Source organism: Triturus cristatus, chromosome 2_2 (assembly GCF_964204655.1).
Source record: "Triturus cristatus chromosome 2_2, aTriCri1.1, whole genome shotgun sequence".
Lineage (NCBI taxonomy): Eukaryota > Metazoa > Chordata > Amphibia > Caudata > Salamandridae > Triturus > Triturus cristatus.
Window position 1 is genome coordinate 369,730,945 of NC_140582.1, and position 17,310 is coordinate 369,748,254.

General features: G+C 46.6%; 1 protein-coding gene across 2 annotated transcripts; it reads left to right on the plus strand.

The window, feature by feature from the left end:
- The first annotated feature begins 858 nt into the window (after positions 1 to 858).
- PCDH18 (protocadherin 18) lies at positions 859 to 16,962 on the plus strand. 2 transcript variants are annotated; one of them, XM_085641483.1, is made up of 4 exons: positions 859 to 3,871; positions 7,834 to 7,919; positions 8,024 to 8,190; positions 16,044 to 16,962. In XM_085641483.1, exons 1-4 carry the CDS (start codon positions 1,364 to 1,366, stop codon positions 16,724 to 16,726), a joined length of 3,444 nt encoding a protein of 1,147 aa, XP_085497609.1. In that variant the 5' UTR covers positions 859 to 1,363; the 3' UTR covers positions 16,727 to 16,962. The 2 variants fall into 2 exon arrangements, with proteins under 2 accessions (XP_085497609.1, XP_085497610.1); XM_085641484.1 differs by having other exon boundaries at positions 1,222 to 3,859.
- The last annotated feature ends 348 nt before the right edge of the window (positions 16,963 to 17,310 follow it).

A 17,310-nucleotide genomic window follows, 5' to 3' on the forward strand; every position in this document is an offset into this window, starting at 1 on the left:
TACCGTCAGACGCACCCTATATGTTCTTAAGAAAGTGTTGAAAGATGGAGCATGTAATAAAGGTGACGTCTGCTAGCATTGCGCCACGAGACGTGGCAAAAACAGCTTCTTCCGAAACTGCAAGAAAATACACGCAGACTCCGTTTCCCAACCCTTATGTGTGTGCAGATCTGACATATGTCAGGTCCATCGAACGAGCCCTCGCTCCTGACACCAAGGCTCTGCCATTTTACGCACAGCCCAGCCGGATGGACTGGTCGTAGACCGCTAAAACTCCGGGAAATCATCTTCCAGATTCATGCCTTTCCTATGTTTAGTCGAATACTGGAAACATAACACTTCATCAGTATGGAGGTGGGGGCAGGTTTGCTGAAAGATGCGACATTCTACAGAGAAGGATAGAAAACGCAAACAAATAGAGTAAGGTCGGGAATGCGGCAGATTAGCGGAATTTTACCGAAGCACCCCCTGCTTAAACGGAGTCTCCCCACAGAAAGTTTCCTTTCGTATACTTTGGTCAAGGGACGTACAGTCCAGGGTCGCAGGGAGAAAGAAAACGAATTAATAGCACAGATAACAATCCAAGGTGTCACGAAAATAAAGGAGACACGGGGCTGTTGTTAAAGTTTTGTTCTCTAGTAATTTGTCTCCCTTTTGTTGGGGCACACTCGCAGAAAGTGAATGCCGTGTGGGAGGGACCCATGCCCCCCCCCCTCCTTTCCCTTCCTCCGCCCCTTCCAACCACTTTCCCTCCTGCACTTTTGTGACTCCGCCGTCCCAGGCTCCACCAAGTCGGTGATTGGCCGGGCGCACTTTCAGCACCAGGCTGGCAAAAAAAAAACTGAGTCGAGAAGCTTTGTCTGAGCTGAAGGCTGAAGTTGTGGCGAGTTTAGTCTGGAGCGGGCGACCAAGGGGGGGTTTAGTCTGCGTGTCAGCAGAGGAGAAGGGCAGAGATCAGTCTTTGGAGGGAAAGCGGCAGAGCAGGCGTGGTTGGGAGCTGCAGTGAAGAGGTGGGCACAGGAAGAGTATCGCTGAACGGAACAGCTACAGCAGGGGCACCGGACCTGCAGCAGCGGAGAGCGAGGTTCCATCCTCCAAAGATAAGCCTTGCAGCAAGGAAGAGGCGACCCCAGCACCGCAGCATCCTTCCTGGGGTCCGACACAGCCTGTCGCGGACAGCAGTCACAGGAGAGAGAAAGCGGAGGGAAAGTTTCCGCGGCTGAACATTGGAAGCTTCCCGGACTCGCTTGTTCTGCAGAAGGGACTTTGGCAGCACCCCGGCTCTGGGGACCCAATGCGCGCTGGGCTCAAGCCGCCCAGGGAGTTTGGCAAGAGCGTGGTGTGAGTCCTCTGCAGGCCGAGGATGCTTTGGAAAAAGATGAGTGAGCGCAGCATCTCCCGGGGACTCCTGCCCCTCGTGTGCCTCTTGCTGGCCATGCTCCGAGGATCCCAGGCCACCAACCTTAAGTACCGCATCTACGAGGAGCAGCGGCCGGGCACTGTGGTGGCGCGGCTCTCGGAGGACGTGGCCGCCCTGCTGGCCGAGCTCCCGGACCCGTCGGCCGTGCGCTTCCGCGCCATGCAGCGCGGCGGGCCACAGTTGCTGCGGGTGCGGGAAGACAGCGGCGAACTAAGCGTGGCCGGGCGCATCGACCGTGAGCAGCTGTGCCAGCGCGATGCCAACTGCTCGCTGCAGTTTGATGTGATCACCCTGCCCACCGAGCACCTGCGCATCCTGCACGTGGAGCTGGAAGTCCTGGACATCAACGACAACGCTCCGCAATTCCCGCGCCCCCTGATCGCCCTGGAGATCTCCGAGAGCGCTGCCGCCGGCACCCGCATCCCGCTGGACGCCGCCACCGACGCCGATGTGGGTGACAACGCGCTGCAGGGCTACGCGCTCTCCGGCGCGGACTGCTTTGGCATCGAAGTGCGTTCCCGCACCGACGGCGCCAAGTACGCCGAACTGGTGCTGCTGAAGGAGCTGGACCGAGAGAAGCAGGCAGGCTACGAGCTGCAGCTGACCGCCTCGGACCTGGGGGTGCCCCAGAGGCAGGGCACCGCTGTCATCAAGATCACCGTGTCTGATGCCAACGACAACAGCCCGGCTTTTGAGCGGCCATCCTACACCCTGCAGCTGCCCGAGAACTCTGCACCGGGCGCTCTGCTCCTCGATCTGAACGCAACAGACCCTGATGAAGGTGCCAACGGGAAGATAGTCTACGCGTTCAGCAGCCACGTGTCGCCGCAGATCCTGGAGACCTTCAAGGTGGATCCGGAGACGGGCCACCTGACCCTGCTGAAGCCGGTGGACTACGAGGCCACCAAGTCCTACGAGATCGACGTTCAGGCCCAGGACATGGGCCCCAACCCGATCCCTGCTCACTGCAAGGTCATCATCAACGTGGTGGACGTCAACGACAACAAACCGGAAGTGAGCATCAACCTGATGACTGTTGGCAAAGAAGATGTGACCTATATCTCCGAAGCGGCGCCCGTGGATACGTTTGTGGCCCTGGTCAGGGTGCAAGACAAGGACGCGGGCCTGAACGGGGAAGTGGTGTGCAAGCTGCATGGACACGGCCACTTCAAACTCCAGAAGACCTACGAAAACAACTACTTAATTTCCACCAATGCCTCACTGGACAGGGAGAAGCGGTCGGAGTACAGCCTGACTGTAATAGCAGAGGACAGGGGGATCCCAAGCCTTTCCACTGTCAAGCACTTCACTGTCCAACTAAATGATGTCAACGACAACCCGCCCCGCTTCCAGACAAGCCGGTACGAAATCATGGTAGCCGAGAACAACGCCCCTGGAGCCTACATAACCTCGGTTATGGCCACCGACCCAGACCGAGGGGACAATGGCCTGGTGACCTACACTATCCTGGACAGCAACATCTTAGGGGGTCCCATCGCCACCTATGTGACCATTGACCCATCCAATGGGGCCATCTACGCACTTAGGACTTTTGATCACGAAGATGTGAATCAGGTGGCTTTCGTTGTTCAGGCCAGAGATGGAGGCGAGCCACAGCTTTCGACCAACGCCACGGTGGTCCTCACCATCCTTGATGAGAACGATAACCCGCCTGTTATTGTGAGTCCAGCACTCAGGAACAACTCTGCTGAAATCGCAGTTCCCAAAGATGCCGAAAGTGGGTTCCTTGTCGCCAAGATAAGGGCCAACGACAGAGACTCTGGCATGAACTCTGAGCTCAGTTGTTCGATTACAGCAGGCAACGAGGACAACGTTTTTATAATGGACCCTAAATCATGTGATATTTACATGAATATAAGCATGGAATCCTTTCCTTACACAGAATGGGAACTGTTTGTGACTGTTCATGATAAAGGAAACCCTCAGCTGAGTGCCAAAGCGGTCCTTAAGTGCTTCGCCTTCGAAACCTCCTACGGTGCCTCCAGCACTGAAGCCACCTACACCAGGAGAGCCTCTCTGGATGTCTCCATGATAATAATCATTTCTCTGGGAGCCATTTGTGCCGTCCTGTTGGTCATCATGGTCATCTTTGCCACCAGATGCAATAGAGAAAAAAAGGACACCAGATCATACAACTGTCGTGTGGCAGAATCAACTTACCAGCACCACCCCAAGAGGCCATCGCGACAGATCCATAAGGGGGACATTACGCTGGTGCCCACTCTGAACGGCACCTTACCTATCAGATCTCACCACAGGTCATCACCATCGTCATCACCAACCTTAGAAAGAGGGCAAATGAGCAGCAGACAAAGTCAGCACAGCCGGCAGTCCCTGAACAGCTTGGTGACCATCTCCTCAAACCATGTTCCAGAGAACTTCTCATTAGAACTCAGCCATGCCACTCCCGCCGTTGAGGTAAGACCCGCTGTAAGTACCCGAGTATTGCTGCAACTTGCTATAAATGATGCATTTTTATTTGAAATGTTTGTGCAAGTGCTCAAAACATTGTAAGTTGTAAGAGTGGGATAAACTCAATGAGGAATTAAATTGTGAATCTAAATTTATAGTCACATAGATTTGAGGCCCTGTCTATTGCCACACAGGCTAAGTAAGATGCTTGAGTTACTGCGAGAACTCAACCAGTTGTGGTGGTTTTCCGAAGTTATAAGAAAGTTGAGAGGACTGTTTTATTGTACACATAGTAAGAGGGTACATGTTTAATCTCAGACTAGCAGAGTACTTCAGGTAATCCACTGATGCTGGAAAGATAGAGCTTCAACTCTTGTCAAGCTAGAGTCTTTTTACAGTCCAAACAGATGCACTAAGGCATAGACTCCGAGGACAGTGGTATTTAAAACCTATTCAGTGTCTTGAAGAGGTACTAGTGGGTATTGTGTTTATTCCTGAAATAAAAGGAAGGTCTGACATTTTTTTAATCTTAAAAGGACTATAAAATAGAGTTTGTTGTCATTAATGCTGAAAAGAGAGTTAAAATTGAAATTCGTTTTTCAAAGATCTATTTTTTAATAAGCAATTACTTGGACTGCTTGAGATCGATGAACCCTGTGCTCTTCATGTGTATTAATTATGAGCCTGTCTTGTTCCACTCACTAAGAGAACACGTGTAACATGTGACCTGTATGCAGTTTAATGTTGTGTTTAGTAATTCTTCCTTAACAATTATGTTGTTTGCACGTGTATCTATAGATTAAGAATTTATTGCTTAAAAAGGACCATCGTAAACAATCTATCCCCTTCTCTTCCTAGTTAAGAACTTTTCTACATGCACTTGAAGTCGCAGGTTGAAGACACTGCAGAGCAATGTTGCCTTCACAGGCCTTCCTTCCGGCTAGTGCAATGTTGCCTTCACAGGCCTTCCTTCCGGCTACTGCAGCGTTGGCTTCACAGGCCTTCCTTCCAGCAATGCAATGTTGCCTTCACAGGCCTTCCTTCTGGCTAGTGCAATGATGCCTTCACAGGCCTTCCTTCCTGCAATGCAATGTTGCCTTCACAGGCCTTCCTTCAGGCTAGTTCAATGTTGCCTTCACAGGCCTTTCTTCTGGCTACTGCAATGTTGCCTTCACAGGCCTTCCTTCCGGCTAAAGCAATGTTGCCTTCACAGGCCTTCCTTCTGGCTAGTGCAATGTTGCCTTCACAGGCCTCCCTTCCTGCAATGCAATGTTGCCTTCACAGGCCTTCTTCCGGCTAGTGCAATGATGCCTTCACAGGCCTTCCTTCCGGCTACTGCAGCGTTGGCTTCACAGGCCTTCCTTCCTGCAATGCAATGTTGCCTTCACAGGCCTTTCTTCAGGCCTTCCTTCTGACTAGTGTAATGTTGCCTTCACAGGCCTTCCTTCAACGCAATGTTGCCTTCATAGGCCTTCCTTCCGGCTCTGCAGTGTTCCCTTCACAGGCCTTCCTTCTCACTAGTGCAATGTTGCCTTCACAGGCCTTCCTTCCGGCTAGTGCAATGTTGCCTTCACAGGCCTTCCTCTGGCTAGTGCAATGTTGCCTTCACAGGCCTTCCTTCCGGCTAGTGCAATGTTGCCTTCACAGGCCTTCCTCTGGCTAGTGCAATGTTGCCTTCACAGGCCTTAATACCGGTTAAAGCAATGTTGCCTTCACAGGCCTTCCTTCCAGCAATGCAATGTTGCCTTCACAGGCCTTCCTTCCAGCAATGCAATGTTGCCTTCACAGGCCTTCCTTCAGGCTAGTTCAATGTTGCCTTCACAGGCCTTTCTTCTGGCTACTGCAATGTTGCCTTCACAGGCCTTCCTTCCGGCTAAAGCAATGTTGCCTTCACAGGCCTTCCTTCTGGCTAGTGCAATGTTGCCTTCACAGGCCTCCCTTCCTGCAATGCAATGTTGCCTTCACAGGCCTTCTTCCGGCTAGTGCAATGATGCCTTCACAGGCCTTCCTTCCGGCTACTGCAGCGTTGGCTTCACAGGCCTTCCTTCCTGCAATGCAATGTTGCCTTCACAGGCCTTCCTTCCGGCTACTGCAGCGTTGGCTTCACAGGCCTTCCTTCCTGCAATGCAATGTTGCCTTCACAGGCCTTCCTTCCGGCTAAAGCAATGTTGCCTTCAAAGGCCTTCCTTCCGGCTATTGCAATGTTGCCTTCATAGGCCTTCCTTCTGGCAAGTGCAATGTTGCCTGCACAGGCCTTCCTTCTGGCTAGTGCAATGTTGCCTTCACAGGCCTTTCTTCAGGCCTTCCTTCTGACTAGTGTAATGTTGCCTTCACAGGCCTTCCTTCAACGCAATGTTGCCTTCACAGGCCTTCCTTCCGGCTCTGCAGTGTTCCCTTCACAGGCCTTCCTTCTCACTAGTGCAATGTTGCCTTCACAGGCCTTCCTCTGGCTAGTGCAATGTTGCTTCACAGGCCTTTCTTCCAGCTAGTTCAGTGTTGCCTTCACAGGCCTTCCTTCCGGCTAGTGCAATGTTGCCTTCACAGGCCTTCCTCTGGCTAGTGCAATGTTGCCTTCACAGGCCTTAATACCGGTTAAAGCAATGTTTCCTTCACAGGCCTTCCTTCCGGCTAAAGCAATGTTGCCTTCACAGGCCTTTCTTCCGGCAATGCAATGTTGCCTTCACAGGCCTCCCTTCTGACTAATGCAATGTTGCCTTCACAGGCCTTCCTTCTGGCTAGTTCAATGTTGCCTTCACAGGCCTTCCTTCCGGCTAGTTCAGTGTTGCCTTCACAGGCCTTCCTTTTGGCTAGTGCAATGTTGCCTTCACAGGCCTTCCTTCCGGCTAGTTCAGTGTTGCCTTCACAGGCCTTCCTTTTGGCTAGTGCAATGTTGCCTTCACAGGCCTTCCTTCCGGCTAGTTCAGTGTTGCCTTCACAGGCCTTCCTTTTGGCTAGTGCAATGTTGCTTCACAGGCCTTTCTTCCGGCTAGTGCAATGAAGTTCAGATAGCAATGTCTGGGCAAGCCACACGTTTAATCCAGAGTGCTGCAATAAGGTGCAAATAGGAGGGCCCGAGGAAGGCAACATTTAGCCTGACTTGCCACTCCATGCAAGTTTCTGTGGACATTTTCTGTTCCCTTGGACTTCAGCATCTTGAAACAATCACCTCGCAAGTTTGCAAAGAACGGTGGCTTATTTCTGCAGTTTTGATCACATGGCATCCATGTTGGCCAAGAACTGCAGTGCCCCGCGAGCTTTATTTTAAAAATCAATGAAGAATGCCCGGGGCGGTCAACATTTAGTCCAATTAGCACTCTGCTTACAAACGTCTGAAGTAAATGTCTATTCCCATAGATCTAAAAATCTTGACAATGGACATTTATCTGCATAGTTGCCGAAGAATAGCGGCCTCTCTGCCATGTTGGACCTATTGATCAGTCATCATGGCTACTTGCATGGAGTCGCGTGTGTGACCTTGTTGGGAAAGCATCTCTTTGCTTCCTATGCACTACTGAAATTTACAGAGCCTGAGCTCCACCCTGAAGCCTGATAGGGAATGTTTGTGTATTCATCTATGGTATATGTCGTATACCTTGGCATTAGCAGCTTCAAAAACTGTCCAGCGATAAAGAGGTCAGGGTTGCTAGAAGGGGGGAGAAGGACTTGATCTAGTTCTTACTTAATATTGCAATATATATATTTTAAAGTTAAGAATACTTTGCAACAACAACTTGCTTTCGTGTCTTTCACCTCAGTGTATACAAAAGAAGCTTGCACTTGTCTGAAATTTAGAATTGTCTCAATAACATCGTAATGCAACCACTTGGTAACAAGTTGGTACAATATGTCTCTTAATGTTGCTCTTATGAAAGATTTAAGAGGTGTGCGTATATGTGGAGAAGTAACCTTCAAAAGCAACAGCATCCTTTGGCGGCCTTTCATTTTCTTGTTGTAACTCATTGTATCCTTTTCTTACAAAGGTCTCTCAACTGCTGGCCATGCTTCACCAGGGCCAGTATCAGCCACGGCCCAGCTTCAGAGGAAACAAGTATTCCCGGAGTTATAGGTGAGTTCCTAAACTGGTACAAGCCAGCCCCAAGATAAGACTAAGAGTACATAACATGGGTTCCATATGATGTGTGCTTGACCGCTTGTATTTTGCCACTGCAGATATGCCCTCCAAGATATGGATAAGTTTAGCCTGAAGGACAGCGGCCGGGGTGACAGTGAAGCAGGGGACAGTGATTATGACATGGGCAGAGATTCTCCAATAGACCGGCTTCTGGGTGAAGGATTTAGTGATCTTTTCCTTGCAGAAGGCCACAGAATTCCTACAGGTAAGAACCATTTACTTGTTCTTAGGATATGGTAAATATTTCACTGAGTATGCCTCCTATCACTGCATTCATTTTTTTCATATCTTGTCAGGCCCCTCTGACCCCCTATTATTATGTTCTAAATAAACTCTTCTCTGTTGCCCTCTTGTCTTCTGTACTGTTCTGATTTCTACCTATAACTTTATCTCGTTGCCCCTTTTCCCTCAGTTATCCTTGTCTTCCATATCTCTGACAACATCTGCTAACAGTTACACTCTCCATGTCCATCACTTTTTTCTCAATGCTCATCTGCTCCATCGTACTCTTCCCCCCCTCACCTTCTACCCACTTTCTTTTATTCAGAATACATGGTAACATATGTGCCCAGTGCCCTATGACATTTTGAGATAAGCAATCTTGGCAGGCCATCTATGCTTCTGAAGGAATGTGAATGTGTAGAAAAGCTCATTATGTACATCCTGCACAGATATACCCAAATGCACAGTCCCAAAGTTCACGAAGGCTAGAGCTTGTGTTCATTGTGTGGAACCGAGTCCAGTGTTGAAAGTTAAGGTATTGCCCACAGGGTATTTTCAATTGTCAAGTGTGTGCTGTCTCCTTCTTCAAACACATTGGCCCTCTATGAAGAATTTGAGAAGACCAGTTAGTGGTGCCATGCCTGTTTCTTGGCCACAACAGGCCTCCAAAACATAGGCCAGCACGATCTCTCCAAGCCTTAGTCACTCAAATAAATGCATTTTTCCATAATTGGGAGTTGTAATGGTAAACTAAACTGCATAGTGCCAAGGATGCACACAGGCATGCCTCCTGGTAGGAAGGTTGTGTCACACAGGCTGCACTATTGGACTTTTGGTGGCTGTGCGCATCACTTACACTCACTCACTTCGAGGTGGTGCAAGCGAGCCTCGAACACGGGGTTTGGCAGTCACAGAACATCCCTTAGTGAATAAAAGACCTGCCAGAATTTCACCACTTTACCTCCATACGCGTGACTATTACTGCAGTGCAGATCACAGGTGTTGGCCAGCCTCATTTGTCACTGCACATCTCAGAATGAGAATCCTTAAATGTAAATAGTGAATGCCTTCATCTGTGTAAGCTAGTCCTTGAACATCTGCACACCCATTTTAGGATGTTTGTAGATAATGTGTTTTCAAACTGTGGCAGGCTTATTATTGTTTTTGTACTTGCTGTGCTGTGTTTAGGAAGTTTGACCCTTACCTCTCAATTTGCCAACATTTTTGCTGAGTCTCTGTGTTTACAGCTGAATTTGGCAGCATGTGCTGCATATGTGGGAAGGCTCTATGAACAGCCCCATTTTCTCAGGATCATTGTTTCCACTCATTTCACAAACCACTCACTAAATCTAGTGATGTTTTCCAATCCACCCTCAAAGAGAACATTTGTGGTCTAGAAATTCTATACAAGCTTGCTTTTCCAGCCTTTTGAAAGACAGCCACAGACTAGTGATGGAAACTGAGCCATGAATGGTAAACCTGATCAGAAGAGATGGCAAACCGTATGTGAAAGAAAGTTAGTGACGTACTAGTTAAAGGATAGTGTACTAACCTGTTGTAGTGTGCATTGGACGCTATAATGGTCTTTTCACCCACGCAGTCTGTTAAAGGGATATTAATTGTATAGGTGAGCTAAATAGTACCAATTATTTCAGTCCGACAAGAGAAATATTATGGCGGTGTGGGGATGATGAAGTGATAAATATATTGGTGGGAGAAGAATCTGCTTCCCACATTTGCTCATGCTCCAAAGACTTTATAAAGATGAGTTGAATTTAAAACAATAATTTTACATTGTTGCTGTGGTTTGTTTGCAACATGTTCTTCTACTCACGATTTTTATTTTCCCCTCATGTTATGGAATTGTGTGTATACTTGTATGTCTCATTGCAATTTTCTTTTTTAAATGTATTTAAAAAGATGGGACATTCTCTGTGAAAGCTATATGAGAAGTTATGTTACAAGAGTTTATTAATATAATGTTAGTTAACATGCAATCTGAACTTGGTCTCCTAAACTATGGTAAAAAAAAAAAAACTTGACTGTATGTTGAGTGACACTTGATAATATCAGCATTACATGAGAAATAGAACATAAGATTGAGCGGAAAAAGAGAGCATGAATCCTTCCTCCCCCTCTCCTTCCTACTCCTCTTCTTTTACCACCTCTCAGGTTTTCTCTTTGTCCAATCATATTTGTTCTTTTCCTGTCTTTCCTTATTTTCCTGATTCTTTACTCTTTCTTCCTTTCAAGAATATTCATGATATCATGTGTATATTGAATGAGTGGTGCACAATTGAGTACATCAGCTGTTAGAGTATGCCATCTGGAGTATCTGACCAGACGAAGAAGTCATGTTGACCCCCTTTTTGGATGCTTAATCTTTAACACCACCCTTAGCAGCCAGTTAGGTTGCTACCTGCTATTTGCCCTGAAGAAGACCCCATCTGAATCACTCAGTGGGGCCGAAACATTGACAATTTTCGAGCCTTGACCACTCATTCCTTGTTGAACTACATATACATTTTAATTAGTATTTGCCTGCATTTAGATGCAATGAGTCCTAGTGGGTAGGTCTATAGATGTGTGTGTATATATTGTCTGTGCACTGTATCATTTTTTCACCATTGTCACTTGCACTTGTGCCATAACCAGAGCACCTTGATATTACTGAACTCTCTTAGTAACAGTTGTTTTTGATTAAATTGCAAAATAAACAACATTTTACGAACATTCTATGTGTATGAATAGCTGTGAGGACCAGATTTCTGGCTCTTGCTAATTGTGGAATTCATAAGAAATTACTTTTGAGTGCAACACTGTCTTTTTAATTGTCTACATCAAATTAAGGACAGTTGCCATTTGCTGCTATGAGAGGGGGATTGGGGAGATGTTAAGGATGGATGCTGGTGGGTACTAGGCCTGGGTAGTAGTGCCTTCATTGAGGTCAAAATCGTTCTTTGGTCTCTTCACTTCCTCTCCTGCAGCATTCTGTTTCAACTCTTCCCACTCCCTATGTTATCTTTCTGTTATGTGAGATCCATCTCTCATCTTCCACCAGTCACAACGCCTCTCTCTTCCTTCTTTGCGTCTTAGGCACTTTCCTCTCTTTCATTCTCTCCTGCAGTCCCCCTAACACCTATCCTTTCACCATTTACAATTCTGTAGCATGTTTTCTCTGATTTTCACCCATCCTTTCACGCTACGTTTTCCCATTTTCTTCTCTGCATTTCCTCTTCTTCCCTTCAGTACAACAATTCTCCTAACAGTCCTGCCCCCCTTTTTTTTCTTTTCAGACCTTGCATTTGTTGATTAAACCTTATGCTTCACCCCCCCTACTAATGTATTCGCTTCTTTTATGTTAGTGTTCTCAGTGTAGACCAGTAGACCGTGGAAACTGTGAGCAGGTCTTCATGCAGATTATGTTTGACTAAAATAAGCCATTTTCAATCCATTCGTAAGAGAGTTTCCAATATTGACATTCCTTTTGTGTCCTAATGCCTGTATTGAAGCTCATGTTTGAACACTTCTGAAAGGAATGTATGTAGTGGCCCAGGTGAAGAGTTGGGACTGCAAAACTGTATGTGTTTTTAATACTGATTTTATAGCATAAGTGGCATGCTGGAACCATACTCATTGTGCAGCAGTTGCATGTCCCTTACACCTTTATAACTAAGCAACACTTTATTAGATCTTAGTTTCAAATCAAGTGCAGGTCAATTACTTACATATTTCATAAACTGCTGAAGACTACCAGCAGTTTGTGCAGACATTCCCAAAGATATGTCTTGCACGCTCTCATTTTTAACACTTAATTCTCACCAAACCTGACAAGGGGGCCTGCAAGAATGGGCAAACGCTAGACACTTTGCCCTTCCCAGTAAGAGTTTAAGTTGAATGTGAAGCTTATGATTCCTAGTCTCCATGGGTACCCATACATTCAGCTATATGTCCTGCATCGGAAGGAAAATGTTAGGTAGGGGGCTAGAGCCATGCAGGAGGGGCACAGCATTAGACCCAGAGAGGGGTGAATTGCTCTCCATACTTCAGGGCTTCCTTTAATGACAGTGAGTAAACAGCTGCCACTTGGCAACTGGGCACTAGTTACTAATGATACTTCTGCTCTCCAAGGGTAGAACATCCATGGCCTGGGAATCATGGTATTCTGCTACCAGGTAGCAGTGGTCCAGCTGCATCCCTGAATGGCATAGTTGACTCCCACTACTGCACATGCCCAGAAGCTGTCCCTCCTCTCTTATTTAAAGTTGAAAAGATTTGTACTTTGCAAAGCTCATGAAGTTTATGAAGCAGGCTATGCAACTTTGCACGTTTCTGATCCTAATTTGCAGTGCTTCACTCAAATTCATTTTTATGAGATTTGGTTAGAATGAGTGCATTTTTGTTCTCCAAATTTATGAGAACATCAACAATGAGATTTAACACCAAATTTATAAGAACATCGACAATGGATTTAACATCTACCATTAACTGAATACCTGTTTCTTAGGACGTGTGTGTGTGTGTGTGTGTATGTATAATGTGCCACAATAAATGTTGATGTGATGCACCCTTAGCAAGGCAGACATTTGGGGATAGGGAAAGCACTATATAAGCGTGAGCATTATTAGTGTTCATCAAAGAGCACAAATCCCCTTACACTAAAGGTGCATAGGGACAAAATCAGATTTCCATTGGTTTGCCTGGCACAGTGGTGGCTTTCAGTATCAAAATTTGAGACTCTACAGTTCTGTGCAGTGCTGATGCAGTTTGTTTGATTTTTTAAATATTTCCCATAGTGCACATGAGAGAGAATGTCCAGCAAAAATATATGCTGGTGCTTTGGTGGCAGTCTGATATCTCAAGGAGGCCTTCAATGTTGGAAGGGAAGAACTTTAATCAGTGTCATAGGGGAGTATTTTACATTGATTTGTAAGTTGTAGAGTCCCAGCAGATAGGAGTCAACCGCCCTAATTTAGAGTTTGGCTGATGGGTTACTTCGTCTGAACGTGACAGGGATCACGTCTGCTGTATTACAAGTGCATTGCCTCAAGTGGCAAATCTAATAAGGCAGGAGGTTTGGAAGATGAGTTACTCCATCACAACATTGTGGGTATCCTGTCCGCTCTTTTATAAGTGCATTATATCCAGGGCCATTCGAATTACGTACTTTTGCAGTCGCTGTGTTTTCCTCATAATAATAGATCTGCCACATTTGCCGCAATCCATCGTTTGCTTCAAAATCTTCAGATTTCAACAAAGTAAATAGTTTCTAGCTCAGACTGACCAAAAGTTACTAGACGCAAGGTGACACGTGTTGCCACTCAGTGGATGGCCCTTCTCAGAGGTTAACTGGTCACCTTTCTGTTGGCTATTTCTGTATTTGGGTGTCATAGTGGTACTGATGATGAGATAACTCTGCTCAGATAGTGTTCACATGTAAAAGTTCCAAAATATTGATGTACTACTAACACTAAATGAGCCCCATTATGTTGCATCATTTGCCTTTTCTTGACACATAATTTAGTCAACCCTCCTGTATAATTTGGTCCTACTCTGGCCTATAATACCAGTGGCCCTGATTATATCCTCTGGCGTTTGTAATAATGTGGACAGGATATCCATTACGCCGTGGTAGAGTAACCCATCCATTAAACGCTGGATCAGGGCCTATGTGTTTTCAGGGCCAGGCTGGTTAGGTACTCCAGAGATGCACTGCACCTGTGCGTACCAGGATTTGTCATGAAACCTTGGAGGGGTTTGGGGCAGTTTATGCATTTTTGGCCACTCTTAGCGTCAAGGGCACAACGGAGCACGTGCAAAGTGTTGACACTGTGTCATTTGTGAAGCAGGCACGCATTATAACGACACAATACGTTTTCATAATCTGGCTAATTCCTTGGCATAAGATTTGTAATATGATGCGGAACATGTCCAGCTGGATATTTTTTTTAATTGAAGGCCCCCTGCTGCTTTTTCACTCCTTTGCTCTGACGTTCTGTGATTCCAGTCCCCTATGCTAATTCCCCATCTCCTCTATTATTCCAATCACCCCTGCCTTCTGTGTGTACACAGGCATGCTGACATCTCACTTTGTAAAATAATGTCAGCCCCGGCGCAGCCTTTAGGGACATGCTGTAAACTCTAATCCTCAGAGGCCCAAGGTGAATAACCTCTAAAATCGCCCCGGTCCCTGCTTGCCTGCATTGTTAGGGTCCCACAGATGGAGGCTGATTTCCATGTAGCAGCATGTTGTGCTGCCCCAAAGCCATCTGGCCTCCCATTGTCACCCTTTCGCTTTCTTCGGATCCTCTCACTGTTAATGCCTCTGTCTGGGCTCGTCCCCTTGGTCCCCAGCGAGCTGAGCCCGGGCGACCAGTGCGCCCCCATCAGTGCTGTCTGTATAATAAGCCTCGTGATGCAAGGGGGGGCACACTGGGTTGCAGATGCATTCTGTTGCTCATAGAAGATTTGGATCGCCGTACATGTCTGATTGATAAGACTTGCAGGCAACTAAAGCTACCAGACAGGGATGGGTGCCATGGAAGGATCGAAAAAACAGATACGTGGGAGGGGGGTGGGGTCGGGCGTAGCAGAGCAAAGAACGAGGAGTAGTACGTGTTCATTCACCTTGTAAGTGACTTTAAAGTCTTTGATTTCAAAATGTTTGCCCTTAATTATGACAACACCCCACCTATAATTTTGGGATTTTTTTTATACTTCACCGGTGCAGAGGCGCGTTAATTTGAGAAGCTTGCACTCATGCAGAAGCTTGCAAAATGTCTGCTTCTTTTTCCCGAAAAATCAACATAAACTTTGTGAAATTAACATCTATTCGCAAAATACGTTTATCAGGTATCTCGAGTAAACTTTCTCCACCAGCTGGAGACTGGTTCGAGGGGAAAATGTTTTGTTCGAGGAAATAATACCTGTTGCAAGATTTGTTGTTGTACTTAAACCAGCGTCCAGTAGGCAAAAATCATACAAAATGTAATTTTGTGCAAAATGGCAGACCTCCGTGTCACGCAGAATTCTGCAATAACGCGAGGCTACACCAGTGTAACAAAAAATGGCACAGGCCTATATATACAACAACTGTAGGACATGAACATGTCACCACGACAGCCAGTTGCGCCAGTATAACCCTACTCCTATTAATGTGTGTGTGCTGTACATTTTCATGAACAACCCTGCCCGCTCTGGAAGACAAAATGTCAGATCCAGTGCAGCAGGGGCAAAAGGGCAGGCTCAAAAGGAGACGTAAAGCGAAAGTAATGGGGACGGGGGTCGGGCTCCGAGGGTCTGCTCACGAGGCAGCGGCAGCTGGACAGCGTATGGAGATAGATGGGGGGGGGGGAGCAGATTGCTCTGCAGTGTCACAGAGAACAGTGCAAGGGCAGAGCGGGGCAAGGGGAGGACAGAAGGGAGACATTTGGCTGGCTGGGAGCTGAATGAATGCTGAAACCTTTTCACACATAATTTACAGTGTTCACTTGAACAGTTTTGCCAGAGGCTTCTAACTGCAATATGTTTGCCTTTGTGAACTCGTGGTAAAATGTTACCCTGCCTTAGCATAAGAAGATTCTTTGAGCCTGATTCTCAGTGTAATTGTAAAGCACGCGCAGCACATGTGCCAGCGCGCTCCCAATTACCAAACAAGAATACGTCAGTAACCCATTCTGGTCTTTTTGCAGCAGCCCCCCCCCCCCCATTGCAGTTTTGATAGGTTCCTGTGTTGATGTGTGTTTTTCCCATGATGCAATAGGCCTGCTGCCTTCAGTAACATGGCGTCTGTGCTGAGAGTTGAGGAATTAACGATCTTGTGTCCTTTCTCCACAGCCATGAGACTCTGCACGGATGAATGTCGTGTCCTGGGACACTCGGACCAGTGCTGGATGCCTCCATTGCCATCTCCCACCTCTGACTATAGATGCAACCTCTTCATTCCCGGCGAGGAGCTCCAGTCACAGCAGCAACAGGAAGAGGAACAGCAGGAGCCTCAGCAGAAACCCCAGCTCGAGGACGAGCTGCCCACCACCGACACTAATGAAAAGAAGAAGAGCTTCTCAACCTTTGGGAAAGACTCTGAGAGCGAGGAGGCGGCTGACGTTTGTTCCTCTTCCCTCCTATCAGAAATGAATAGTGTCTTTCAGCGCCTTTTACCGCCATCCATGGACGCGTACACTGAATGCAATGAGTTGGATTGCTCCAATTCTTTGGAGCGCAGGAAAGGGCACCTGGCGGCCAAGACTGTAAGTTACCCCCAAGGGGTGGCAGCGTGGGCAGCAAACTCTTATTTTCCGTGCCCTACAAACAATAATGTGCCACCCCTGGGGATACATTCAGGGGTGCAACCTTCTTCAAAATGGCTGCCAGCCATGGAGGAGATCCCAGAGAACTATGAGGAAGATGACTTTGACAGTATGCTCAATCACTTCGGTGAGGGCAAACACGAACTCATGGACGCGAGCGAGCTGGTTGCGGAAATTAACAAGTTGTTACAAGATGTAAGACAGAGCTAGTTGTTTTGAAGCTTTATTTTTTCCATTGTTATGGAAAACTGGAACTATTGCGAAAAACTGGCATTGCCAATCAGTTGCATTTATCATAAATGTGTCTGTGTATGTTAAATATTAAGATATGTATTTTCGTATGTACACAATGCAAGTGTGAATACCCTTATCTGTATTTTAAAAATACATTTGTATCTTATATTTATGTGTAATTTAATAAATAAATTATATTTTTATACTCTGTACTGCAAGCATGTGTTCATACATGTATAAATTGGCACTCTTTATTGTGACAGTAAATGGAAACACACGTACTGAACTGTGTACACATAAAATAAATAATATCCTTGCACTATATTTGAAATAGAGAGTGGCCCTAGCGAATTCACCCACTTACACACTTCCTTTTCTGAATTTTCTTGATCCAACAACTTATTTCAATGTTGCATTCTGATAATAAAAACTTTTCACGAATTGTAAAAAGCATAAAAAGTCCTTTCTTTTCTTCTTGCTCCGAAAATGGGATTTTAGCAATCAAGAGAGAGCGTGGGATGTGTTGCGAAAAGAAGAGTTCTGCATTTTTCAATGTTACT